This window comes from Dipodomys merriami, unplaced genomic scaffold, assembly GCF_024711535.1.
Source record: "Dipodomys merriami isolate MVZ:Mamm:240054 unplaced genomic scaffold, mDipMer1.0.p SCAF_39, whole genome shotgun sequence".
Lineage (NCBI taxonomy): Eukaryota > Metazoa > Chordata > Mammalia > Rodentia > Heteromyidae > Dipodomys > Dipodomys merriami.
The window spans coordinates 5,822,704-5,850,253 of record NW_027205492.1 but is presented as its reverse complement, the minus strand read 5'-3'; the positions used below and the strand labels follow the sequence as shown (position 1 = coordinate 5,850,253).

At 49.3% G+C, this 27,550-nt stretch overlaps 1 protein-coding gene across 21 annotated transcripts in view; it reads left to right on the top strand.

Annotated features, from left to right (window-relative positions):
• The first annotated feature begins 11,040 nt into the window (after positions 1-11,040).
• Positions 11,041-27,550, top strand: part of Zmynd8 (zinc finger MYND-type containing 8) — a 96,107-nt gene continuing 79,597 nt past the window's right edge. For 10 of the 21 annotated variants that reach the window (XM_069989923.1, XM_069989939.1, XM_069989943.1 and 7 more), the window contains exons 1-2: positions 23,991-24,175; positions 25,262-25,335. In XM_069989923.1, coding sequence (XP_069846024.1) covers positions 24,150-24,175; positions 25,262-25,335 — 100 coding nt within the window. In that variant the 5' untranslated portion in view covers positions 23,991-24,149. Of the gene's footprint in view, positions 11,162-15,465; positions 15,509-16,167; positions 16,400-16,595; positions 16,896-17,615; positions 17,685-20,167; positions 20,550-20,984; positions 21,324-23,960; positions 24,176-25,261; positions 25,336-27,550 lie in introns of those variants that run through there. The other 11 variants (XM_069989927.1, XM_069989928.1, XM_069989926.1 and 8 more) reach the window with 11 other exon arrangements.

Here is a 27,550-nt window from a genome sequence, read left to right as displayed (position 1 = left end):
TGGTCTGTACTCACTCTCTCTGCTCAGAATTGCTGTGCTACCCACGGACAAAAACAGCCATAACCCAGGTGTGTTGGCTCACACCTGTAATCCCAGCTACTCAGAAGGCTGAGATCTGCAGATCATGCTTTAAAGCCAGCCCAGGCAGGAAAGTTTGTAAAATACTAATCTTCAACTAACCACCACCAGAAAACCAGAAGAGCACAAAGGCTCAAGAACAGCACCCAGCCCTGAGTTCAAGCCCAGGAGTGACATTAAATAAATAAATAAACCATAACTCTGCTTGCAAAGAACCAGTTTATTGTGCACCAGGGACCAGGTACCAGGGCTTGGGAGACTCAGTCAGCGAGCGAGCGCCCCCTTCAGGGAAGATCCGGATTACAATCACTTCCATAGCCAAAGAAGGCAAGATCAATGAACACATACCTAGGATACACTGGTGTGGGCACTAGGAAGACAGGCTACCTGAAGGGGAAAATTGTTCCTAGCGATGTCAGATTTTATTCTCTACTCTTTCTTCTGGGGTTTGGGTGGCTCTGAAGTTTGAACTCGGGACCATGTGCTTCTTGGACAGACTCCCTCTCACTCAGCTTCCTCCCCATCCCTGATGGTGGATGGGGTCTCCTCAAACTCATTTGGATCCCACCATGTGACTCCTACCAAGTGGATCTTCGGGAGCTTCTTCTTGCTGTCAGCACTAGGCCATGTTGCCCGCATCCAGCCGCAGTAGCACGGCAGGTATACGAAAGGACAGTCTTCACTGTTGCAAGGCACACATTTGGACTGCAGGTACTCTCCTGTGAAGCCGGGGAGTTGTTGGATCAGGTTTTCTGCTGTGTTAATAGCCACACAGTAGTCATAGGGACTGGCAGGATGAAAGAATCTTCCCTGTGTACCATTGGCAAAGTATTGGATGTCCACCTGCTCAGGGGTTTGGGCTCTGAAATAGATAAACCCTGAAAAGGGTGATCCCCTTGGTAAATGCAGCAAAGGCTCTGACCAACTTAAAACCTGCATTTTGGCCTCAGATACATCGTGCAAAATGACCACAGCCTTGTTATTTTGGGGAACTGTGAAGCTGGCGTCTTTCCAAACATACTGAGAAGGATCAAAGGGAGAACTGGGTTTCTCAATGTAGTCGAATAGAAAGCTATGCATGGCGGGACTGAGCAGCAGCAGCAGCAGCACGTGGACCGTCCCCATGGTCCTCAGGCTCCTGGTTCGCACCATCATTAGAACAACACAGCAAGGCCAACTCCAACCACTCTAAGCACCCAGGTCTTCTGCAGGTCCTGGGGAGAGAGCAGAAAATGGGTAGGTTGGGGTGGGTGCCCTGGGGCTCAGGCAGGTCCATGCTGGCTAACCGGGCTCTCCCCCAGTTTCCTCAAGTCCACGTGGATATGTGCCCAGGCGTGGAGGTGGTGGTGAGGGAAGGAAGAGGGGTCCAACACATGCCTACAGCTTGTGGGTCCTGTTGACTGAGAAGTAGGCAACAAGGTCCTGGTCCCTGAGGAGGAGGGATTTGAGGTGGGGTCTCTTCCTATCCACCCGATCACCTCCACTTGCTGCAAGAGGAATCTGCAGACAATTGGGGACTTTTAGTTCTCCTTTCTAGATTCTTTCACAGGCAGAAGGGTGCCTGTAACCCAAGGGAGGGCCAGTACAACACGGGTTCCATGGCCACTGGGAGGTCACAGACAAGCTGTCCCTGCAGCTAAGAGCTTCTGACCCATGCCCAGAGGACACAGACATAACAAGGACACTGCAGGAGGCCCAGACTCCAGCCCTGTGCTGCCAGCTCAGATGACAGAAGGCTGCTTCCTCCTCTGGAGGATGGAGTCGGGGAGTGGCAGGAAAACCAGGACACATGGTCTCCTGGTTCCTTGTGGAGTCTGTGTGGAGACTAAGGTCAGGGGTCTTTTTCTTTGAGGTCCCTCCTACCATAAGTGGCTGATAAAACCACAGGGGAGAGTAGTGAGACACCATCCTGCAGACTCAGGGCTCCATGGCCAAAGGTAGCCTTGGTTACAAATGTCAATGACTCATGCCTGTAATCTTAGCTACTTGGGAGGCTGAGATGAGGATCAAGGTTGGAAGCCAGCCTGGAGAGTTAAGTCCACCTGAGGCTTATCTCTAATTAACCACTATAAAGCCAGAATTGGTGCTGTGGCTCAAGTGATAAAGTACTACCTTTGAGCATAAAAGCTCAGATCCAACACCCAGGCCCTGAATTCCAACCTCAGGACCAGCACACATACACACATACGCACAAAAGGCAGCTGTGGGTAAGGTGCTAGAATTTGAACTCTGTATCCTAGGGACTCAAGAGACTGGGATATAAAGGATTGAAGTTCAAAGCCAGTCTGGACAGAATTGTCTGTCAGATTCCATCTCTAATTAGATAGCAAAAAGCCAGACAAGAGGCATAGATCAAGTGGGAGCACACCCATCATGAGCAAGGTGGACAGAAAGAAAGTAAGTCCCAGTGTTCAACGCCAGTACCAGACCTTCATGAAAAGAAATCAATTAAGCATTAAATTATGATTGTCACTAGAACCATGGCAGAAACATCTGATGTATTGGGAAGCAGGTTTTGTATGTAATGCTGGCCTGCGAAGAAGGGTTCAGAAGGATGAATAGGAGTGGAGAGCTGGAAAGCACAGCAGCAGGAGCTCTCTGCTTCCAGCCCCAGTGCTAAGCACCCACTCTGACTGCGAGAGCTCACTGCATCTGCCCATGTGGGAAGTGCTCTCCTCATGAATCCCAGGCCCACAGAGCTGAGGTGCTTACCTGAGCAGGTGATGGCAGAGTCAGGATGGGAGTGTGGCAGTCCTGCTTCACAGCCTTCCCCGCTGGCTAGGGCTGAGGCTGGACAAGGGAATCCGCAGCTTCCTGTGGTTCACTAAGAATGGGACACTGGGCCTGAGGCCAGAGCCCACTTTTAAAGGTCTTTGGAGATGTGGACGTGACTATGACTTACAGAAGTTCACCTGGTCCTAGCAGGAATTTCTGAAGACCCTATGACTGACAGGGTGATTATGAGAGCAGAAGTGGGCCTGGGGATGGTGGGACTTGTTCCCTTGAGCTTAGATGACAGATACATGTGTGTGTCACTGGAGCAGGTCCTCGTGGAAGGTCAGGAGGCAGTGACCAGGGTCACGCAGAGAAAGAGCTGAATGGTTCAGGTTGACTGTCAGAAAGTTGGAGGGGGGCACACCAGTGGGTGGTGGCCCATGAATGCAGGGAAGAGATATGAGGTATGATCCATTTCTATAGGCCTGGCCTCCATAGGGGAAAAGTGTGCGTGCTTGCCTGGTGATTTCATGCCTTTCATTCTAATCACTCAGATGGCAAAGATGTGAATGATCATAGTTCAAAGTCCTTCTGGGTAGAAAAGTCCATGAGGCTCCATCTCCTGTTCACCATCATCAAGGTGAGGCTGGAAACATGGTTCAAAGAGTACAGCACCTAGCCTTGAGCTGAAAGAGCTGAGGGACAGCACCCAGGCCCAGAGTTCAAGACCCACAACCTACCAAAAAAAAAAAGAGTAGAGCACTGGCAGCGTGTAAGAAAGCTGTGTGAGTGAGGGCTAGGTCCTGGGTTCACACCTGTACCAGCACTAAATAAGTAAATGAAGAGAGCCATATAAAAAGTTGACCATTCATTGGCCCTGAGAAGTTTCCCAGTGGAGGAGCATTGATGTGGAGACTTTTTCATTGCCTCTGCACCAAGTCCAGCCCCATCCCCCAACTTCTCACCAGTGTCCAATATCTTTTTTTTTTTTTTTTTTTGTTAGTCATGGGACTTGAACTCTGGGCCTGGGCACTGTCCCTGAGCTCTTCAGCTCAAGGCTAGCTAGTGTTCTACCACTTGAGCCACAGCGCCACTACCAGTTTTCTGGTGGCTAATGAGAGATAAGAGTCTCATGTACCTTCCTGCCTAAGCTAGCTTTTGATCTGAGATCCTGAGACCTCAGCCTCCTGAATAGCTAGGATTACAGGCATGAGCCACTGGTGCCCTGCTTCAGTGCCCAATTTTTTGTCCTGTAGATGAGCATCCACGTGTCATGGTCCGTGCCTGGCTTCTCCTAATGCTTAAGAGTCTCAGTGCTTCCTCAAGGGCTGAGCATGGCTCCAAGTGGGAAGCCATGTTTCGTCTATCCATTCTCTTGGGGATGGGCTCGGTGCCCTTTGCACCACCTCTTGGTTCTTGGGGGATGGTGTTATCCCCAGAGGATTTTGAGGGCAGCTGACATGCCTGTGTGAAAGAGATCCACATGGCAGCTATGTGGAGCAGAGATGAAAAGATGCAAAGAGGGGCTAGGCTCTGGTGGCTCATGCCTGTAATCCTTAGCTACTCTGGAGGCTGAGATCTGTGGATCACTGTTCAAAGTCAGCCCGGGCAGGAAAGTCCGTGAGACTCCTATCTCCAATAAAACCACTAGAAAACCGGAAGTGGCGCTGTGGCTCAAGCAGTAGAGTGCTTGCCTGGAGCTGAAGAGCACAAGGATAGTGCCCAAGCCCAGGGTTCAAGCCCCACAACCAACCAAAAAAAGAACTGAGGCAGAGCCCTAGATCTGAGCTAAAGAGAACAGTAGGTACAAGGGAGGAGCCCAAACTTGCTGTGGGTTGGGGCAGGGAGTGGGGGGGCTTTTTGCTGCTAGGCAGGAGGTACTGGAGAAGGTGATGCTGGGGACCAGGGAGCCCATGGGGAGAGCTGGGCAGGAATCAGAAGCTGCTGGGCCTGGCTGCCTGTGAGGCCAGACTTGTGCTCCACAGAGAACAGAGTGCACGGAAAAGCAGAAAGACTTCCAGGTGGGAACTGGGAAAGTCTTTCCAGAAATTCCAGGATGGAAAGTTAGGTATTAGTTCATCAGCCTCCTGGCCACAGGGCTGAGCAGCTGTTGGGGGGGAGGGATGGAGCGGGGAGGCGTGGACTCCTGGAACCAAGAACCATCTGCCTTCACTGAGAGTGGAGGGCTAGAATCAGGAAAACCCATCTGGAGTCCCTTAAAGGGCCAGCTCCAGCTTCACTAAATTTCTAGGAGTCACTGAAGGTTTTCCTAAGCAGCAATGACAGTGATTGTGGTCCACAGTGGCATGTTTTTTGTTTTGTGTCCATGCTGGGGTCTGGACTCAGGGTTTCTAGCTCTTTTTTTTTTTTTTTTTTGGTCAGTCATGGGGCTTGAACTCTGAGCTTGGGCACTGTCCCTGAGCTCTTCAGCTCAAGGCCACCGCTCTACTGCTTGAGCCACAGCGCCACTTCCAGTTTTCTAGTGGTTAATTGGAGATAAGAGTCTCATGGACTTTCCTGCCCAGGCTAGCTTGGAACCATGATCCTCAGATCTCAGCCTCCTAAGTAGCTAGGGTGACAGGCGTAAGCCACAAGCACCCGGCCCAGCTCTTTGTTATGATGCTTTACCACTTGAAACACCCCTCCATTCTGGGTTTGTTTGTTTGGAGTTTTTTTTTTTTTTCCTGGTTAGTTGGCAATAAAAGTCTCTTGTATTTGTCTGCCCAGGCTGGCTTTGAACCTTGATCCTCAGACCTCAACTAGGATTATATAGATATGTGAGCCAAGTGGTACCTGACATTGTCAGGATTTTCCATTTGTTTGTTTGAATATTTGTTTTCAACGCTTTGCTTTCAGCCAGCCACTGGTGGCTCACACCTATAATCCTAGTTATTCAGGAAGCTGAGATCTGGGGATCAAGGTTTGAAAACCAGTCCTAGCAGGAAAGTGCATGAGACACTTATCTCACTTATCCAGCAAAAAGACAGAAGTGGAGATAGAGGTATGACTCAAGGGTAGAGAGTCATCCTTGAGGGAAAACGCTAAAAGACAGCATCCAGGCCTAGAGTTGAAGTCCTAGAACTGGCGCGTGTACGTGCACAACGCACGCGCGCACACACACACACACACACACAAACCCAACAAACTAATTAGTGTTTTCAAATCTGTGACTTGCTTCTCTGTATATCCCTGTGAGATGGATAGTATTTCTGTATTTTATACACAGAGGAGCAGGAAAGGAGGGACAGACAGACATTGTGGTGCTCTGTAGCTGGGCTTTGAGAGAGCCATCATCAATCCTGTCATTTCTCAATTTTCTTTTTTAATCTCTTTATAGTTCTGGGAATTACACCCAGGGCTTTGCACAATGAATGCAAGCACTTCTTAACCCTCCAAGCCCTTCCTATGGGATTGCATCAGGAATGGTGTAGAAAGGATGTGGAGGAGAGAAAAGATGAGACTGGGAAGAACATTCTAGAATATTCTAAGTCTGAGTAACACAGGGGTGATGGAAGACATTGTTATCTTATCTCTGGCCTTATCTCCAAGCTTGAGTTCTCTGTGCCTCTTTGACTGGTCTTTTTGGTTTTCTGAATATCAGGTGGCCAAGCTCAGGTCTACCTCCCGCCTTTGTGTATGCTGCTGCTCCCTGCACTTGGCAGCTACAGGCTCCTTTCCATTGCTGTGTCATAGCCTTGTTGAAAATTTCCCTACTGACTGACACTGACCCTGCCTTCCCATCTGCTGGTTAGTCTCCCTGACCTTCGTCCCTCCTGTTCTTTATAGAAATCGCTCGTGATTTGACATTTTATCTTATGCATGTATTTCTTTATTTGCTTTTTGTCTCCTCAGCTCCGCTAATAGCCCCTGATAGAAGGAAGTGGGGCTCTAAGCAGGGCAGGAGACATGTTGTACATATCTCTGGACTGTCTGCGTGGACAGAAGGAAGAAACTGACCTGGCCTGGAGTTAGAAACATCTTGTTCTGGGAGAGGTGAGCTCAGTCTTGGACTTGAAATCTGCTGCGACGATGGATGTGATCATTACATAAAAATAGTTTTAGTAGTCGGGCGCCTGTGGCTCACGCCTGTAATCCTAGCTACTCAGGAGGCTGAGATCTGAGGATCGCAGTTCAAAGCCAGCCCGCACAGGAAAGTCCGTGAAACTCTTATCTCCAATAAACCACTAGAAAACCGGAAGTGGCACTGTGGCTTAAGTGGTAGAGCGCTCGCCTTGAGCTGAAGAGCTCAGGGACATCGCTCAGGCCCAGAGTTCAAACCCCACAACCAAAAAAAAAAAGTTTTAGGGGGGCTGGGAAGGTGGCTCAGTGGTAGAGTGCTTGCCTCGCATGTATGAGGCCCTGGGTTTGATTCCTCAGCTCCACATAAGCAGAAAAAGCTGGAAGTGGTGCTGTGGTTCAAGTGAAGAGCTGAGGGACAGCACCCAAGCCCAGAGTTCAGGGCCCACGACTGACAAAAAAAGAAGTTTTAGGGAGAGGAAATCAAAAGCTTTCTCTCTGTGTGTGTGTGTGTGTGTGTGTGTGTGTGTGTGTGTGTGTGTGTGTGTGTGTGTGTGTGTGTGTGTGTGTGTGTGTGTGTGTGTGTGTGCATACCAATGCTAGGGTTTGAACTCATGGTCTAAGTGCTATCCCTCAGCATTACTTTATTTTATTTTGCTCAGGGCTAGTGCTCTACTGTTTCAGTAACAGCTCCACTTCTGGCTTTTTGGTGGTTAATTGGAGATGACAGTCTCACATATCTTACTTCCCCAGGCTAGCTTTGAACCTTGCTCCTCAGATCTCAGCTCCCTGAGATGTAGCTAGGCTTATAAGCATGAGCCACCAGCATCCGGTACACATTTTTGAGCACGTACTCAGTGTGTGTGATAAAGAGCCCCCAGGACTGTAGTGAGGTAAGACCAACTGTCCCTCAGGCACATATGCCTTGTATGTCCAGCAATGGAGAAGCATGGAGGAGCACTGAACAAACACTTCCCTGGTGGGACTGAGGTTTTGAACTCAGAGCCTGATGCTTAGTAGGCACTCTGTCATTTCTTGTGTGTGTGCCATGAACTCAGGGCCTGGGCACAATCCCTGAGTTTTTGTGCTCAAGGCCAATGCTCTACCACTTTAGTCACGGCTCTACTTCTGGATTTTTGGTGGTTAATTAGAGATAAGAGTCTCAGGCTCTTTCCTGCCTAGGCTGGCTTTGAACTGTGATTCTCAGATCTCAGCTTCCTGATTAACTAGGATTACAGGCCATGGGTGAGCCATGGGTGCGTGGCAGCACTCTACCATTTGAGGCACACTCATAGCCCTTTTTGCTTTAGGTATTTTTTAGGTAGGTAGGATCTTGAATTTGGCCTGTGGTTGGCCTAGGACCAATACTCGCCTACTCTACTTACTTCTGTTCTATCTGCTTGTGTTTGGTGTTGCTGGGATTTGAACTCAGGACTTCATGTTTGTTTGTTGCTCTACCATTTGAGCTAAACCTTTACCCCAGCCTTTTGCTGATTAATTGGAGATGGAGTCCCATAGACTTTTCTGTGTGGGTTGGCTTCAAACTTTGATCCTCTAGATCTTAACTTCTTGAGTAGCTAGGGATACAGGTATGAGCCTGGCTAAATGCTCACTCTTTTTCTTTTCCTTTTCTTTTCTTTTTTTCTATGTGTGTATGTGTGTGTGCGTGTGTGTGCGTGTGCGTGCGTGTGTGTGTGTGTGTGCATGTGTGTGTGCGTGCATGCGCATGTTTGCCAGTCCTGAGATTTGACCTAAGGGTCTAAGTACTGTCCCTGAGTTTTTTTACTCAAGGTTAGCACTCTACCACTTGAGTCATAGCTACACATTTGGCTTTTTGGTGGATAAGTGAGACTAAGAGTCTCATGCACTTTCCTGCCTAAGTTAGCTTTGAACAGCGATTCTCAGATCTCAGTGCCTGGCTGGAAAGTCCCTTTCTGAGAGGGAACTAGGCCAGCTATTAGTGGCTCACGCCTGTAATCACAGTTATTCAGAAGGCTGAGATTTGAGGATCAAAGTTTAAAGCCATTGGAAGCAGGAAAGTCTGTGACATTTTTTTTTTTTTTTTTTGGTTGGTTGTGGGTCTTGAACTCTGGGCTTGGGTGCTGTCCCTGAGCTCTGCAGCTCAAGGTGAGCGCTCTACCGCTTGAGCCAGAGCTTCACTTCCAGTTTTCTAGTGGTTTATTGGAGATAAGAGTCTCACGGACTTTCCTGCCCGGGCTGTCTTTGAACCGCGATCCTCAGATCTCAGCCTCCTGAGTAGCTAGGAATACAGGCATGAGCCACCAGCGCCCAGCCAGGTCTGTGACTCTTATCTCCTTAAATTAACAAGCAAAGAGCTTTAGGTAGAGCTGTGGCTCAAAGAGTAGATCCCCAGGGCGGAGAAGGTGGCTCAGTGGTAGAGCACTTGCCTTGCATGCCTGAGGCCCTGGGTTCGATTACTCAGCACCACATAAGAAAAAAGAAAAAAGCTGGAAGTGGTGCTGTGGCTCAAGTGGTAGAGCACTAGCCTTGAGCTGAGGAGCTGAGGGACAGTGCTCAGGCCCAGAGTTCAGGCCCCACGACCCGACCCCCCCCCCCAAAAAAAAAGAGTAGATCCCCAGCCTTGAAAAAAAAAGAAAGAAAGAGAGGAAAAAAGCCAAGTAAGTGTTGAAGCCCTGAGTTCAAGCCTCAGTACACACACACACAACACACAGCACACAACACACAGCACAACATTCACAGAAAAACATACTGATCTGGGAAGGGTACTCTGACAGCATGCAAATTGGGTGGGCTCTGCAGTGTAGCCCTAGTGACAGGGACAAATCCCTTGGTGCCCCAGGGAGCTGCTATTGCTGCTCCATTATACAGAAGAGACCGCTGAGGCACAGAGACCGTCCTCAGCAAGTCCTCAGCTGGCAAGTGGGGAGGCTGGGATTCACTGCGAGACAGTCAAGGGCTGCAGCCACATGTGTAACCACAGCATGGCTCTGCCTCTTGATGTGGGAAAGAAAGGAAAGACAGTTCAGGCAGTTCATGTGGGGAGAGGTAGAAGGAGCAGATGGTGTGTGTGTGTGTGTGTGTGTGTGTGTGTGTGTGTGTGTGTGTGTGTGTGTGTGTGTGTGTGTGTGTGTGTGTGTGTGTGTGTGTGCACGTGTGGGCCGGCTGGGGAAATCCTTTCTTTTTTATTTTCTTTATCTTCTCCTTCTCCTCCTCCTTTTTTTTTTATTTGTCCGTCATGGGGCTTGAACTCTGGGCCTGGGCGCTGTCCCTCAGCTCTTGAGCCACAGAACCACTTCTGGTTTTCTGAGTGGTTTATTGGAGATAAGAGTTTCACAGACTTTCCTGCCCCGGCTGGCTTTCGACCACAATCCTCAGATCTCAGCCTCCTGAGCAGCTAGGATTACAGGTGTGAGCTACTGGCATCCAGCTTTTTTTTTTTTTTCCCCAGACCTGGGGCTTAAACTCAGGGTCTGGGCACTGTCTCTGAGCTGCTTTTGCTCAAGGCTAGCATTAAGCCACAGAGCCACTTCCAGCTTTTTCTGTTCATGTGGTACTGAGGAATGGAACCCAGGGCTTCATGCGTGCTAGACAAGCACTCTACCACTGAGCCACATTCCCAGTATCACTCTATTCTCCTCCCCACTGAAGTTCTTCATTCAAGGTTGGCACTCTACCATTTGGGCCACAGCTCACTTCCAGCTTTTTGGTGGTTAATTGGAGATAAACATCTCACAGACATTCTTGCCTGGGCTAGATTTGAACCAGGCTCTTTGGAGCTCAACTTCCTGAGTAGTTAAGATTACAGGCATGAGCCATAGTGCCCAGCTCTGGGGAACACTTTCTGCAGCAGGAAGGAAGAGGTGATGCATGGTGGTCTAGAGGAAGAAAAGGCTTGCTTGTTAGACAGTTTGGGGAAAACTGGAGGTGGGCCCAGAGGAGGAGTGCAGGAGATGAAGGCAAAGCCTGAGGAGGGAGGGCATGAGCAAGCAGAGAAGAGACAGATGGATGAGCAGAGGGAGCCATAGGAGGGTAGAAGGAGCCAGCCGGGCAGAGGAAGCGCGAAGGGCACTGAGCTGGTGGGGGCAGTGGCAGGCCTGTTTCAGGGCCTGAGCTTCTGCTCTGAGGGAGCTGAGAGTCGTGATGGATTCAGAGCAGAAGAAGGACAGGATGTGACTGGAGGTTCTGTGAGGACAGAAGCAGCCAGTGGGACATGTGGCCTGCATGCACGAACACAGCTCTCTTCTCTTCTTTTAGGTCTGAGAAGGAGACTCAAACGCGGTACCTGAGGTTTTGCTCATTGGCAAGTGCTCTACCAACTGAACCAGGCCCCCAACCCTGACATAGCTCCTGGGAGCAGAACAGGGCTCAGGTAAGAGACTTCCACACGCCCTGGTGGCAGATGCTTATTGGCTGATTGATCCATTAATGGATTGACTGCTGAGTGAGACGGAGGCCAGGGGAGGGCTCTACCACTGAGTCATATCCCAGCCCTGGATGCTGTTCTACTGACTTCTAAACCATAGCCAACACTGTGTTCTATTGAGGGCCTGATGCCAAGGGTCAGAGCAGCACAGGGTTCCAGCCCCTAGCCTGTTTGTGGTGGGGGCTCCATCCTGGCCTTGGGGGACAGCAGTGTCCCTGAACTCTACCCACTTGGTGCCAAGAGCACCTTCCACTCCCCTCCTAGATGTGTGCAGACACTGCCAATGTCTGTTTAGGACCACTGGACTGGCAGAGCAAAGAACAAAGACGTATGTACGGTATTCTTTTTCTTTCCTTTTTTTTTTTGTCGGTCATGGGGCTTGAACTCTGGGCTTGGGCGCTATCCCTCCCTCAGCTCTTCAGCTCAAGGTGAGTGCTCTACCACTTGAGCCACAGCGCCACTTCCAGTTCATTGGAGATAAGAATTTCAGGGACTTTCCTGCCCAGGCTAGCTTTGAACCTCAATCCTCAGATTTCAGCCTCCTGAGTAGCTAGGATTACAGGCGTGAGCCACTGATGCCCAGCTTATACGGTATTCTTTTAAGCAAGTCAGAAAAAAAATTATAAAAAGCATTTTCTGGAGTAAAATTACTAAATTTTCCTCTTCGTGTGTTCTTTGTTTGATCCCCGTGTCCCTCACTCTATCTTCCCTCTCTCCCCACCAGGGCTGTGGCCATCTGCCTGCAAGGGCACAGCTGGTCCATCCACCCCTTGCCCTTTGCCCCTCCTGCCATTTGCCTAATGCAGTTCTTCCTACAAAGTCAGGCAGCATGCATCCGTGTGTGTGTGTGTGTGTGTGTGTGTGTGTGTGTGTGTGTGTGTGTATCACCATTCATTCCGTCAGCTCCACACTTGAAGGGAAGCCTATTTGTTATTGTGCCCAAAATGAGCCTCAAGTCTAATTGGCCCAAAAGGACCCAAACCAAGTGAGATATTCTTTGACGGGTGTCCGTCCTGCTTTGCCTCAATCTCATGCACTCTGCCTAATGGCGGGAACGCCTGTGGCTCACAGAGGCAGATAAGTCCAGCTCCAGGCTGCAGCCAGCTCACAGGCTATCTGGGGTGCAGCTTGCTCAAGCTGCTCCTGCTTCGGCTCTCTGGCCCCCGGCCAGTGCTTGCAGAGCAGATTCAGGGAGGGCAGGCCAGGGCTGGCTCCTGGGGAAGAGAGCCCGGCCAGCCCTTCCTCCCCCTGCAGGCCAGCCTGATTGCTGGGACACTGCCTGGCTTCCTCCAGCTTGATGTGGCCCAGTGCATTCTCTCCATCCCTTGGGAATCTCAAGACAGACACGTTTTAATCTATTTTTAATCTATTTTGATGAGCTCATCGCTGGTTCCTATCACCAAGGAAGCTACTTGTTTAGGCCTGTGCCTGCTTTGCCATCCTGAGGCGAGTGGTTAGCTGTTTGTTGTTGTTGTTTTGTTTTCCCTTTTCTCTTTCATTTACACCAGATTCTTACTCTAGCACAATGCCCATTTGGGACCAGGTGATTCTTAATTGTGTGAGGGGGCATCCTGAGCGCTGTAGGATGTTTTACAGCACTGGTATTCTTCCACCCACTAGCTACTAGGAGTTACCTGTGCCGATTCAGGTTTTATACTTTGCCACAGGGATGAGTCTGGGATGAAACTGCCCTTTGCTGAGAACCACTGATCTCAAGAATATGGAGGCTTCTTTCAGAGATGGCTGTGTCCTTGTTATCTCCCAGAGGCTTGTGGGAGCGAGCTGCCTGGGGGACCCCATCAGTAAGGAAGGGCAGGGGACTCCTATCTGCCTCCTAGCTCCAATGTTCAGAACTTGGCCCACTTCTGGTGTCTGGACTCCCTGAGCTAACAGAAAGGAAGCAAGGGCCTGGCAGTCCTCATTTGGAGAATTTAGACTCTCGAGTGTGTTTGCTGTGTTTGGTTTAGCTTTGTGTTTGTGTTCTTTAGAGGCAGGGAATGTTCAGGCTTTAGGCCCAGAGAAAGACCCCTTGAAACTGGGCGGGCAATCTGATCTCTGACTTGCCAGCTGGGTGACCTTGGGCAGATCCCTCCACCTCTCTGAGCCCAGTTCAAGGCCCTTAACAATGCTCTTTGCCCGGATGAACTTTTGGTCTAGGGCCAGCACTGATTCAGAAGCTGCATAGTTTCTGCTTTTGGAAGGGCTAGAGAGTGGACCTCTCAGTTGAGGCCTACTACCTCTGGTTTTCTGTCTTTCTAGCCTATCTGCCATATTCCCTGAAGCCCTGGATAAGCCTGCCCTGCCCGCAGGCTTCCTCTACAATCTGAGTCCTTCCCATGATTCCTTCAGTCATCATACCTTTGTCTCTGTCTCTAGCTGAGTTGTGTTTTCCAGATAACCTCAGACCTACCCAAATGCCAGCAGTATTCCTCACTGGGAGTTGATCTGCCAGAATGAGCTGGCAGCTTCCTGCTCTTTGCCCCAGAGAACATTTCAAGTGATCAGAAAGACAAGGAGGGAGGGAGAGAGGGAGGGAGGGAGGGAGGGAGGAAAGGAGAGAGAAGGGGGAGATAGAGGGAGGGAGAGGAGAGGGGAGGGAGGATGCTGCAGCTGCTTATGCAACAAGCTTTAATCCCTGGGTAAAATCCACCAAGCGTCTGTCCCTGTGGCGTGTTCCATTTCCTCATTAGGTTATGGAGTTAGGTGTACAGAGATTTGCCATCAACCCCACAGGCCTATTTGTTCTTCCCAAAGCCACACCTCACAAACCAGCAGGGTTCCATATGGGAGGTGATAGAGAGGCTGCCCACACAGCTAAGGCGGGAGGGGGGGGGAGGGAGACCAGCGCTTGATTAGCTTAGGCCTGTACCTCAGGGACCCCTATTTGGTCCCAGTACAGCATTCCACCTCTGGGAAGAGCCAGCCACTCCCTTTGGCTAGGCCTGTTGTCCTTGGTGCTGGATCTTTATCAGGCCTCGTGGCCTGCGCAGCCTAAAGCAACAACAAAGGGCCTCCCTTTGCAGTCGCCATCACCGCAGCCCTGCCCCGGCAGTGTGGTTAGTCTGTTTGGAGTCCCAGTTCCATCCTGAGCCTGTTTGATGTGGAGATTTCCAGCCAGGGAAAATTTACAGACGCGCGGTGGGCATCTGTTGTCCTGGCTGTGTGGGGGAGGGCAGGGAGAGAGAGTGATCAGCAATTGTTTTCTTTTTGTGGACACGGTAGGGGACCAGAGGCCCCGCCAGTCCTAATTCCAAGGGAAGAGGGGGATGCTTTATTGCTCCCTACTTTAACCTCCTGGCCCAAGGCTGGAACTCAGGAACTTCCTCTGGCCCCTAAAGAAAGGTGTTTATTTAGCTTCCATTGTTCTGGCTTTTTTTCCCCCTTTCCTTTTCTTCTTTCTTTCTTTTTTTGAAAAACTTGCTAATTAAGATAGTGGGGTGAGGGGAGGGAAAGTGGCAGAAGAAAGCAAGCTAGGACATTTTAAGATCCTGTTGGATTTGCCTTTTCTACAAAGGCAGCTTTAGGAAGAAACAGACATTAGTAGCCTCGCACTACGACTGAAACGGGTAGAATTATAAGCAGCTCTAAAAAAAACTAGTTAATATTTTACTGGGGAGCAGAGCCAGAGATGGGGGGGGAGTGGAAGGGGAGAGCCAAGTACAGGGCTGTGTGTGAAATCACAGCTCCAATCTGCCTTAGGGGATGAGAAGCTGCTCTCTGTGGAAATAAAATCGAAGCCAGAACCCTTGGGGAGCTCATGGGACTTGTCTGCCCACGGAGCAGGGCCCAGCTCCCCAGACACTCACATACAGAGCCAATTGTGGCAGGAAGGGCTAACCTGCGGGTGTGTAGGCCTGATTATAATGGGGGTTCTTGTTTACCAGCCGGGTTTGACTTCTTTCTCTCTCCCTCTGGATTAAAATGGCTTCTCAGACAGAGAGGCACTGCCTGTGTGTGCCCTGGATTCAGAAGGTACACGCCTCCTTGGGAAGAGACAGCAGCTCTCTCTCTCCTCTCTCTCTCTCTCTCTGCATCTGCTGAGAGAGCTACAGTTGGTATTTTTCCACAGGTCTTTTCTGCCATCTCAGGGCCTAGATTTTCCCAGCCAGGCCCAGAGTCCGAGAGAGGGTTAACAGGCAGGAAGCTGAAGGCATCGCAGACTAATACGGAAGTCAGATTTTTTGTTTAACTGACAGGTTTAGCAGGCCTGGGCCGTGGGGGAGGGGGCGGGAGGGGAAGGGTTTGTAGATGGAGGCCTGTGGCCTGCTAGGAACGCCTTTGGCTTTTCGTAGGGTAAGCTCAGAGATGGGGGTGGGAGCGGGGGCTTTGGCATCCTGGCAGAGAGGCAGAGCCCATTTTTATTCTTCCTTGAGCACTGAGGGAGGGGAGGAGGGCAAACGGCTCTCTGGCCTGCTTTTTCCAGGAGGCCTTTTGACAATGACTATGCAAACTTGACTACTCTTCCTCTCCTACCCCACGGCAGCCTCCTCAGTCCTGGGAGGCCAGGCCACCAGCTTGCTGCTTTCTTGGGGGGGGGGGCTCCCCTTCACCTGGGCTGCCTGCTTTTTCCCAGCTCCACGAAGGCCTGCCCCCAGCCCCTCTCCTCCAGCCTCTTCGGCTGTTTTCTCTGCCAGTTCCTACCCCTCTACTCCATCTGCCCCCTTGGAAGCCCACTCTCCCGGATGGTTCTAGAAAGAAGCCAGCTTTTCTCTTTACAGGAAGGCCGCTGCCGTGAAGGGCAGATGAGGCCGAGCCCTTCCTGCCACCCTAAAAGCTCCCATCCCCCAGGCATCCGGGCCTGAACTTCACAGGAGCAGGTCAGGCTGGCTGCCCTGGCTTGCCAGTGCCAGGATATCTAGCCAGAGTGTGGGTGCAGTGCGTGCGGGGGGCCCCTGTCCCAGGTTTTTCTTGCTGCAGAAGGCCTAGCTTAGCCTGTCTTTTTCTATGCACAGGATGGCTCTTGCTCACCGAGCCTTACAAAGATAATCGCTCAGGAAGTGTTTCAGCCAATCCGGAGCAGCTTTACACTCCGATTTGCCGGATCAGCCAATCGGGGATGAGCTTTTATTAGGCGGCCAGATCATCAGCCGAAGTGCCAAACCCTTTTTCTGTGAGAACTGGGAGCCTGTCCTCCATGTTTTATAAGTATTGACATTACACAGTGTTAGCAATGCATCCACAGAGGTAAGCTCGGCTTTTTAACCATCTTTTCCCCCCTCCCTCTGAGACATCGAGTTGTGGGCTAGCAGTGTGATTTCTCTGTGGCTGGCCGTGCTACACATTCACCCACAGAGCACTTAGTTAGGTTAACTTGGAACTGCTTAGAGAGAAAAAAAAATTTTTTTTTTTGGCTTTCTTGGTCACATGGCTAAAGTAGCCATTAGCCATAGCTTGATTCTGATTCTACAAACTAGTCAAGGCCTGGTACACCTTCTTCTCTGCCACCAGGATATGGTGTTTCTGGAATAATTTGAAGCTAGATCCTGGTATGCCAAAAGAGAAGCTCTTTTTTTTTCTTTTCCTTTTTTTTTTTTTTTTTGGTTTCCTCCTCCCCCCTTCCTGTCTGTTTCTCTCTGTCCCTCTCTCTCTTCTCTCCTCTCTGCTCTCTCCTCTCAGCAGTTTTTTCCCCTCACCATTGTTTTCTCCTGTGTCACATGCCTGCTGGGGGAGGAAATGGAAGGTAAGCAAGCAAGCTCCTTCAAGGAGTCCTCATGGTAGAGAGCAGGGCAGGCAAGTTTGGGTCTCCCAAAGAGGTTCTGGGAAGCTGGACAAAGTTCTAACCAGAGAGGACGTGTGTGTTTGGAATAGAACCCAGCCCTCAGCAGAGCTGAAGGAGCTAGGCTGGCTCCTGGGCCTAGGTGGGTGGTGGTGCGTGGTCATGTCTTTCTCTTCCTCCTCTGCTCAGCTTCGCACTTGAAACTACATTGTTTAGCCCTTTTTCCTGACTTAGCTTCATACAGAGTGTTCTGCAAATCAAGCCTACAGCCAGCAAGTGTTTCTCAAACTGTTTTCTAGAAGCTGGAGGGAGTTTTTAGAATAAGGATGAGGATTGGGGCTGGGAGAGGTTGGTGTGTGGGGAGAAATCTTGGATAAGATCCTGCCCCCCCCCCAAAAAAAAGCTTAGGAAGTGATTAGCTAAGCTTTCTACTGTTGCATGAATTTCAATGAACTAATATGTATCTTTTACTCCTATTTTCATTCTTTTTACCCTTTTCTTTTTAAAAACTATACATTGTATCCTTTGCCCTGCTGAGTGGCAGCCTGCAGGGATAATAAAATCATGCCTGAGGCTCATGACAGCTTTCCATATACAGTTGTGGGGTTGTGTTGTTGTGGTAGTGTGTGTTTTAAATAATGCCATGTAACTGTTTCAAAAAAAAAATTTCCTTTTTTGATCAAGTCCCAAATCTGCCAGCCTGTTCTCTCTTCCTAACTGGAAAAATGAGATGGTTGCTAGAACATTTGTTGGGTAAGTAAAAGCAATCCATTTCCTCTGACCATGTAGCCAGAGTTTTGTGTACATTTGGGGTCTGTAATAAGGGGGAGCTTTTGGGTGTGGGGGAGAACTTCATTAAAGGGAAACAAAACTAAGGGCTTTTAAAGTCTTTTGAGTTGAAGTGACTGAATCCACTGTTTTTCTGATACCTGCAGATTTCACTTCCTGTTTCCCTGAGCCAGGGGGAAATGTGCTGTTCACTGTGACCTTGAGTTGGGTTTGTTTGGGTCTTACAACTCTGGGCTGGTGATCTGCTTGTAAAAATGAATGAAGCTAGCTTACTTTTTCCAGTGTTGTCCTACGAACTTGGGGTTGGGGTGGGTGGAGGGCAGCAGCTGGTGGTGGCCTGTGCATGGGGCTGGGGTGTAATGCGTTTCTGTAAGTTTTAAGCTGTCTGCAGAGTGCAAAATCCCACCTCGAATCCAAGCTGAACCCCCAGACTTCTGCTTGGTTTGGGAGTCACTGCCCCTCAGAGGCAGCAGCCATGTTTCCCAAGCCTGCCCCTACCATTCTTCTCTGCATACTGGCTTTACTTTTTTAAGGATTTAATTCTCACCTTTCACCCCTCTCCCTCCCCAATCTCTTGAAAGCCTTGGCTAGATTTTTTTTTTTTAAAGAGAGAATAAAAGTGGACTTTTTTCTTCTTAGTACTTGCCTCTAGGATTTCCCTGGAAGTTCTCTTACCTGAATTTGTAGCTTGGAGACCAAGGTCACTATAAATGTTAGAAATATATTCAGTTGGTGTGGCATTGAAACTTTATGGAGTCAGATTCTTTTTTTTTTTTTTTTCTTCTGTTGGATTACTACTCAGCAATTCAACTTTTGACACCGATTGGCCAAAGGCTCATTTAATACAGAGAAATGCACCAAACCAGAAGCGGAGAAGGCTGTGTCAGGTGGGCTCCGATTAGTACCACACACAACTTCACACATTTTGTAGTTCTCTTTGTTCTCCTCTTGCTGTAGATGAAAATCACACATTGAGGTTCTTGGAACTGCCTCTGGAGCAGTATCTGATCACAAGACTCCTGGTTTGAGGCCTTGAGCGTTTGCATAATACCGTGTTTGTGAAGGGCAAAGCATTTGTCCTCTAAAAGCTTGCATTAAAATGGCTACCCACAGATTTGGGAATCGAGAAATGTGGAACTCCAGCAACTCCCCAGCTCTTGCATCAAGCTGGCTACTTTTTCTTCTGACACTGTGACACCCCCCTCCTCCCCACTCCCCAGCACAGGCTGGTTTAAAAGTTAATTGCTTTTCCAAGTAGAAGTCTTTCCCCTGTTACTGAAAGGGAAGAGAAATACATTGTAACAGGAATATTTCGGACAGAGAACAGCCTGGTAGTGTGAGTTCCTCTCTGCGCTTCTTGAACCTTAAGCGCTTGGAGGAAAGGTTAAAGATGGAGAATTTTGCAGTGGCTTCCCTGAGAACAGCTTTTCTGGAAATTTCGACCCTATCTGTTCCTTTTGGAGAAAACAGGTTACCAAGCCCTCAGAGCCCTCTCCCTCCCCCCCCCCACATTCCATTCCCCGGGCACCTCCCCTCCCCCCTTCTCTTTCTCTCTGAGGTAGAGCCCAGTGGCCTGACTGCCACATTTGTAAATTGCAGAGGGAGGAACTGAATGGTGGCTCTTTTTCCCTTTTCCTTCTGCCTCCCTGGCCCTCAAGAAGCAGGCAGACACTGGAGCTTTGAGGCCTTCCTCTTCCTCCCTACCCCCCTCTTCAAGGCGGATCACCCCCCCTCCCCAAGCCTGGCCGCACTTTTTGCCCTCCTGTGGGGGAGGGGAGGAGCATCTGCTTTTATTAGCGCCAGAAAAATGGTCAGTGTGCAGTCTGTAACTGGGAATTAATGATGTATAATCACTCTGTGAACTTTCTTCCTGAGTTTTTTCTAATTGCTGGGCCCACTGGAGCCCAGTCCAGTTACTTTTATAGTTGATAGCCCAAAGATCTGAGTCAGAGAGAGAGAGACAATGTACCCTAGCCACCCTCCCCCTTATAAATTAGGGATGAAAATAATAGCCCGGGACCCCTCTTTTCTAGTAATCCTTTTCCTTCTTAACAAAACCGTCCCACTTTTCTTTCCCCTGGGAAGCCAATGAGGACAACAGCATTGGTCTTATAGGAGGAGGGTGGGGACATTTTTTTTTAAAGGAGGCTAGGTGACCGTCACCTAGAGCCCCCTGAAAGCAAAGGGGAGGTTTATGGGCCATCTTCCCCCACTTCAGATGTGTTTCTTTTGACTTCTTTCCTCTTCCTCTGGCAGAAGCCACAGAACATTTGTCAGCCCTAGATCTGCTTTGCCCTGGGGGTTGAACCCGAAAGATAGATACATTCCAGGGGCCCTAGCAGAGATAGATACATTCCAGGGGCCCTAACCGCCCACAGCCAGATGTAAACAGCAGTGAGAGTCCTGGGGTTGGCCTTAAAATGCAAAACCTGAAGGAGGATTCACCCTTGGCCTCCGGTTGCTGGGATCTGGTGCCCTGCCCCCACCCGGTGCGGCTCTCCTCACGGACAAACAAGCCCTGGTGGTGTGGCCAGGCCAGCTCTGCAGCCAGACAGGCTGGCCCTGTCACCATCACCAACCTACCGGCCGGCGCTGAGCCAGCCACCCGGCCTCTCCGGGCTCGGCCTTGGGCCGTGTGCCCTTCTTTCTCCCCCTGGAGCTGCAAAGCTGTCACCTTGAAACTCCCCCAGCTCCCAGTTCCAGGGGAATTGTGAGGCCAGCTCTGAGACCTGAACATAGGTGGCTGGGGGCTCAGCCTCTGAGGGCAGGTTTTGCAGAACCCATTGTTAATTCTCAGGATTCTGTTGGGGGTGGACAAAAATCTAATTTGTGAGTATTCTTTTCGGTGCCTAGGAGAAGGGACAGATGGCATTTCTCCTCTGCAGCCACGGTCGCCTTTCCTTGGTGCTGCTGACTGGCGTAAGAGTGGCTGCTGGATTTGGTGGCCGTTTTCAAGGCATTTTATTCTGCCTTTGGCCTCAGACTGAGGCAGCAGCCCTCTTGGCGTGGTTGGCAAGCACTTTGCCGTGTACCTGTATGGTGGGTTGTCCACACTAGCTTCGCATGGTTTGGGAAGGGGGAATGGCTTCCTCTCCACAGCCCTTCCTCTCCCCCAGCCTGCTCCCCTGGAACATTCTGTGTGCGTTTGGGTGTGTGTATGTGTGTGTGTGCGCGCAGACACCTGTCTGTCTGCATGGAATACTGCTACAGGGCTGCCTAATTCCTAACCTGGCACCCACCTCATTGGAAGGAAAGGGGGGGGCACCCCAGAGCCTGTTGAGGCTCTGGATCTAAGAGACAAGGGAGGGCTTTTCCTTAGAACCTGTGAGTTCACAAACTCCCTGTCACTGCAGTTTTTTTTCCTCTTTCTTTCTTTCTTTCTTTTTTTTTTTAAGCTTCTAAGGATGGGTTGTGGTGTCCTCTGGTGAAGTGATATTTAGGAAGGTGGCTTTGAAAGTTGCAGGGCCGCTGCTTGAACAGGAGCTGAGCTATTGAACAAGCTGCTACCATTTTAGCTTCAATGCAGGAATGAGACAGTGGTGCCAGACGCCATTTTAAGAATCCTGCATAAATAGCTTAGCCACCGAAGACTGCCTGGGGTAGGTGAGTGCTGTCTCAGGCTGGCTCTGCCAGCCATCCCCTCCCCCAACTCTGAGGACAATTAATTGCAGATTGAGAGAAGCATGGGTTTTTATTTCGATGGTCACTATTTTGTGATCTAGAAGAGGAAGATGCTCCTACCTTGGTGATGAACTGTTTCTTACAGCCTGGACCATTTTGGTATTTTGGATGAAAGTTTAAAAAAAAAGAGCAGGAAAAGTCTTTTCGAATTCTGCATGCTTCCTGAATTACTGTAATAATTTTCTGAGCAGCAGTCTCTTGTGCATGCATGCATGCTGGTTATATATTCTACATGGGTTAGAGATTCTTGGTTAAAAGTCACAGAGTGAGAGCACTTGGGGAAAAGAAATATCTGAGTATTGTGTAGCCAGGCTTTTTTTTTTTTTTCCTCCTGTCCAAACTGGATGCTTTCTGTCTTTTTGGAAGTGTTGAAGGGACGAGTTTCAGAGTCCTCAGAATTAATAATCAGAAGGCTTAAAGCATCTTGGAGGTGGTGCTCAGCTCATCTACAACTTTTAATTGCTTTTTCTTTTTCTTCTTTCTCCCAGTGCTGGAGGCTTAAGAAGTAAAGCCTAGGCTTTTTTGCTCAGGCACCATTCTTTTCTGGAGAGGGGAAGGGGATGGTCTTGGTTATGTTCACAGGTGCTGTTGTTTCTCCTTTGAATTGCCTGAAAATTGTCAGTTTTGTGAAATCCCCAGGCAAGTAAATGGATGCTGGAGATGAAGGAGGTGGTGGTGGTGGTTTACAGTGTGTGTTAACTAGTTGATGGTGGCTTTTCCTTTTGGGATGAGAGGTTGCTGTTTGGTTTTCAGCTAATTTCACCCCTTCCTTTCCTGGGACTGTAGTCTAACTCTTAACAGACCTTAAGAAAAAAAAAAGCAATGTTAGTTTGAATCAAGGAGTAGTTCTTTTGTTTTTTGGTGTAAATGAGCTGGGTTGATAGAAGCTACCATCCACATATATATATATATATATATATATATACATATATACACATATATATATATATATATGAATATGAGAGAAAGAGGAAGAACTGTGTATTTTTTTCTAAGACTTGAATGTGTTTATGGCAGAAGTTCAAAGTGTTTGCTCCAGATGCCGCTGCCTTTTCTTTGAAAAAGAATTGGGTTTTTTTTCGTTCTTTTTCCAAATGTTTCAACAGCTCTTAAACTTAAATTGGCCAAGATCTGTAGGCCTATTCAGTCAGGTATAAAATATTTTCTCACCACTACTTTTGATGGACTATTCACAGTTGTTCCCCGTGCCTCCTAACAAACTAGTACTTAACATTAAACCAAAAAAGAAAAAAAAAACCCACCTGAGCTCAGTGGTGTAGAAAAAGGAAGTCCCTTTAGATGTGGTTATTCCAAATGACTCATTTTGCATTTTCAGCTTTGATTTTCATACACGAAGACCTCCTACCCCTCCTCATCCTGTTAATGCTTAGACTTTGCAATTTTCTTTAGTCAAACACAAGTTGTGTGTGTATATGTATGTTTGTGCACACGTGCACACCGCATATGTGTGCATGTCTATTCCCAGGTTCCTTTTGAAAAGGATGCTAGTAGTCTGTGTGTGTGGGGGGGAGATAGTTGTCTGAAATTGCTGTGTTTGAAATTCTGGGATCAAGGGGGTGGTGATGTTGCTCAAGTTAGGTGATTATGGTGCCTATTTCAGAAAGATAAAAACACTTTTAACTTTGTTCCCCCTTCTGCTGCAGAATAGATTAACTGAAGCCCAGTAGCAAGCAGGCATTCCTAGTTTGCATGTTCTTCACCTCTCTGCAGCTTTCCTGCCTGAAGTATTGAGCTCCTTTAGGTTGTCACTAGCTTTGTTCTCATTGCATGCATTGGTCCTTAGTGCTCCATACACCTTGGGATGTTTACAGCCCAGCCAAAAAGGAAAAAAAAAATCCAATTGGGATTTGGGGGGGGAGTGGGTGGGCTGTTTTGCATCATTGTTTCTTTTAACCTTGTCTGTACAGTTGCAGCACCTACTAGCTTTTCCTCATCACTTAAAATTGAGTGGTTTCAAAAAGTTGAGCATTTCACCCTCTTCCTGCTAGACAAGGTAACAGAATTGTAGCTGGGAAAAAAGCCCAAGGTTGCTATGTGTACCCTCTGATAGTAACCAGTCTGCCCATCTCTGAATGCTATACAAGGCTTTTAAAAGTAAAATGGGTTTCTAATCACCCCCAAGCAAGAACGTCATCACCAGGGTCCAGTTAGATGTGTGTGTGTGTGTGTGTGTGTGTGTGTATGTATGTGTGTGTGTGTGTGTGTGTGTGTGTGTGTGTGTGTGTGTGCTCCTGGAGGAATGTGTTTGAAGTTGAAGTGGGGAGTAATTGCTGTCTTCTGTTAAGCCATTTTGTGACTAGTCAGTTGTTTGTTTTTCTCATTTGTGTCATCGGTCACCCTACAGATGCTGGTTAAATGAAACTGTTAATGGGGTCCAACAACAGAGTGTTCAAGGTGTTAACATCCTGATTTAAGTCCAAACTACCCTCCTTCCTTCCTTTTTTTTTTTTTCTTCTTCTACCGGGACTAGGTAAGTCAGAGGACTACAGGCTCCTGTAATTGAATTCTGAGCTACATAATCTTTTCCTTTCTATCTAGCTCCCATCCTGAATTCTCTCCTCCCTGCAGACCTGGGATTCTCCTAAGCTCGTCTCCATCTTGCCGTGGGGTTTCAGTCCTGAGGCTGCCTTTCCCGAGTCGTCTCTTTGCCTGGTCACTGGCACAGACCACGGAACACAGACAGGACATTCTCCAGCCTTCTTCCTGTCCTGCCTCTCAGTCTTCCAAATGGAAAATTCCAGCCATATCAATTGGTGATCATCTCTTTCTTCTTGTCGAAAACCTTGGGCGGTTGGAAGTCAATCTAGAGTGATCATTCAGATTCTTACCCCGATGGTGTCAGCCTCTTGTCTAGAACATTCTAGTATCTCAAATTACACCTATCAAAGGAAGCACAATGAGCACTTCCAATGGGGAGGAAGATCTAAAATGGCCTGCGCTCTCTGTCCAGACTGAGTTCCAGTAGACAGAGAAAAGAATGAGAGAGAAGGGCCTGGGTGCCATACGTTCCCAGTTTAGGAGACTGCTCCTCCCTCCCCTTTTCCATCCCTTCCCCAGCCCTCCTCTCCCAGCCTGGGTCTTTAAATAATGCTTCCTCATTCCACATTTGTGGTGAGGGGTAATTAGTCTCAGCTCGAAAGCAAACCATGTCTGCTATCCAGGGAGTAAAAGCAAAGGAGAGGGAAAGGGGGGGCGGGGAGAGTGGGTATCCCCCATCTTAATTCCTGGTAGTTTGGATTGATTTGAGACCAGCTCTTTTGCTACTATTGGTGGGCACATTTTTCTACTTTGTAACTTAACCTGTATCTTTATTCATGTTCCTGCCTCTTTAGGGGAGGTAGACGATTTCAGTTGGGGTGCAGGGAGGCTGGAGGTCTGGGAAATCCTGTTTGCTTGGCAGAACTCTGGGTGCCCTGGGAAAACCTCTAACCTGACTGTCTTTTGGAGCCAGGTGTTAGCTTTGAGAAACTTGTTTATTTGAAGACTTGTTTCTCAGGGCCCAAGGGGGTGGTGGGGAAATTGCAATTGTGTATCTAAAAAACTAGGCTTTTTTTTTTTTTTGGTTGTGCCCCCTCCCCAATAGCATGACAATTGAAATGGTAATTGGGCTTAAAAAACAAAAAGGCATAGAACCTACTGTTTTCCTGAAGTCCTTTAAGGAGTCAAGCTTTGTTGAGATCAGGAGTCTTCCTTTCCCCTCCCCTGAATAACTTAACATTGGGGGTTGTCTTAAAGGAGGGGGGTTTGTGGTTGTTTCCTCCCCCCCCTCCCCCATAGCTGGTACAGTGGGGCCGGTTCCCAGCCTACCCTAAACATCAGCATCATTTGTTCTCTTCCAGTTTGGCTGAGGAGGAAATAAAAACAGAACCGGAGGTGGTGGTGGAAGGCATGGATGTCTCCACACGATCTAAAGGTGAGTGGGCCAAGTGGGCGGTCCGTAGGTCCGTCCGTCCCTCCGTGTGCTGGACCTTTCTTTTGTTGTATCTCTCTGATCTGGCCGAGTCACGTGTTGGTTTCGTTGTGGGTTGTAGATCATTTAATGGATGAACCTCATTTCTGCAGGGAGCTTTTGTTATCCCCCCCCCTTTCCCTGGCGTGTCTGTGTAGGAGTTCAGGCTTGTTGGGAATTGCCCCTGACAGTAAATTTTCTTAGTGTGTCCGGCTGGCCACCGCCTCCCCAGGGTGATTCCTTTAGGGATTAGAATGTAAATGCAGTTCTTTCTGGAAGGCGCTTCAGTCTTCTTCAGCTGCTGGTGGCTTCCTGATTTTAATCTGGCCACTTTAGAGAATCAGAAGCTGGATGAAGAGAGTCAGCGGAGGAAGGAAGCAAGCGTGGGCTTGCTGAAGTGACTGGGGACTGCCTTCGCTTTTAAGGCAGAATGTAACAAATGTAGCAAATCTGGGTTTGCTCAAGTGTCCACAGTGGTCCTAGCTTGGTTGAGAAGCTCCTGGGCCTCCTTTCCACAGGAGAACATTTAACTCGCTTGCCTTTGGCACTGTGAGCCCCCGGCACACATACCTGCTTCCCCATCTTTATGCTTTCCTATCTTTGGCTGAATGGAAAATGCTCATCTCCAGACTGAGTGGAGTGGTGGGGCCAGGGGAAGTAGGAGGATAGAGACAGATCTTTTTAGAAGGAAGTTTTCCGGCCACTGATCACAGAAAGTGACTTCCTAAAGGCATTTGCAGAGTGGATGATCCTGAAGATCCCCACATTGAAATTGTTGCTATACTGGGGGATTAAACTCAGGACCTGGGCGCTGTCCCTGAGCTTGTCTGCTCAAGGCTGGCACTCTACGCTTGAGCTGCAGCTCTACTTGTGGCTTTTGGTATGACTCATTAGAGATAAGAGTCTCATGGACGGTCCGGGTGGCTTTGGATTGCCATCCTCAGATTTCAGCCTCTTGAGTCGTGATGAAAAGCATGAGCCACTAGCTCCTGGCCTTTCTGCGACAGCTTGTCCCTGTGGCCCTGCTGAGGGGTCAGATGGTCAGGGATGTCCTCACTGGGGAAGAACGAAGAACAGGGTGACACAACTGCCCTGTCTCCCTTCCCCACCCCTCAGCACAGCTGTCACAGCAGGTCATCACGGGAACCACCCCAGGGACCGGGAGCAGGAGGCACCATGAGCCCACAGCCCCCCTTGCTGTGCTAGGGTGGAAGAGTGGGTGATTAGGTGGGCCTATGTTGGAGGGCCAGCCCAGAGCAGTGGGTGCTGGGGGCGGGGGGCGGGGGACACTTCATCCTTTCCCCTACTGCTGCTCCCTGTCTCTGCCTCTCCCTGTTCTCATCTGAAACCCTGGGCTGGAGGGCTTGGATTTTTCTCTGTGTAGGTTTCCTTACAAAAGGGATGGTTCCAGAGTTTCCAAAGGCTGGCACTCATATCACCTTGTTGAGTCACTCCAGAGATGGAAGCACATAGCCCCTCCCCCCCCCATCCGTGGATGAAGAAACCGGAGGCTCCAGGGGTCTCAGGGGTGTGCAGTTCCAGAGCAGGACGGAATGGAGGCTGCCTCCAAAGCAGAGCCTCCTTCCTGCACTTGTCCTGTAGCCTGCCCCACACCAGAGACCTCTGCAAAGGAGGCAGGAGGAACTGCTAGGGACTGTCATACAGGACGGGATGCTGCCTGCTGCCTGCTTATCAGCTTGTGAGCTGCCCTACTCTGCAGTTCTCTGCTGTGCCTGTGCGCGCGTGTGCGAACATGCATGTTGGCACTTAAGCTTGAATATAGGTCCTGGGCACTGTTCATTAGCTTTTTCATTTAAGCCTGGAGCTTTCTGACTTGAGCCACAGCTCCACTTTGGCTTTTTGCCAGTTAACTGGTGATAAGAGTCTCCTAGACCTTCCTGCCAGGGCTGGCTTTGAACGGTTTGTCCTTAGAGCTCAGCCTCCTGAGTAGTGCCTGAGTTGTCATTATGTGGCGGTCTCTCTGCTGTGCCAAGTGTGAACCCTATGTGACCATTCATTGTCTCTTTTTCCCATCCTGTCCCCTTCTCTGCCTCCTCCCACCGCCCCCCAAACTGCCAGGATCTTCTCTCAGAAAGCATTATTTCCTTTTCCCGCAGTCCCTCTGACCTTCCAGCGCCCTCAGCTTACCCGAGGTCACTGTGTCCTGCCTTGCTAGATG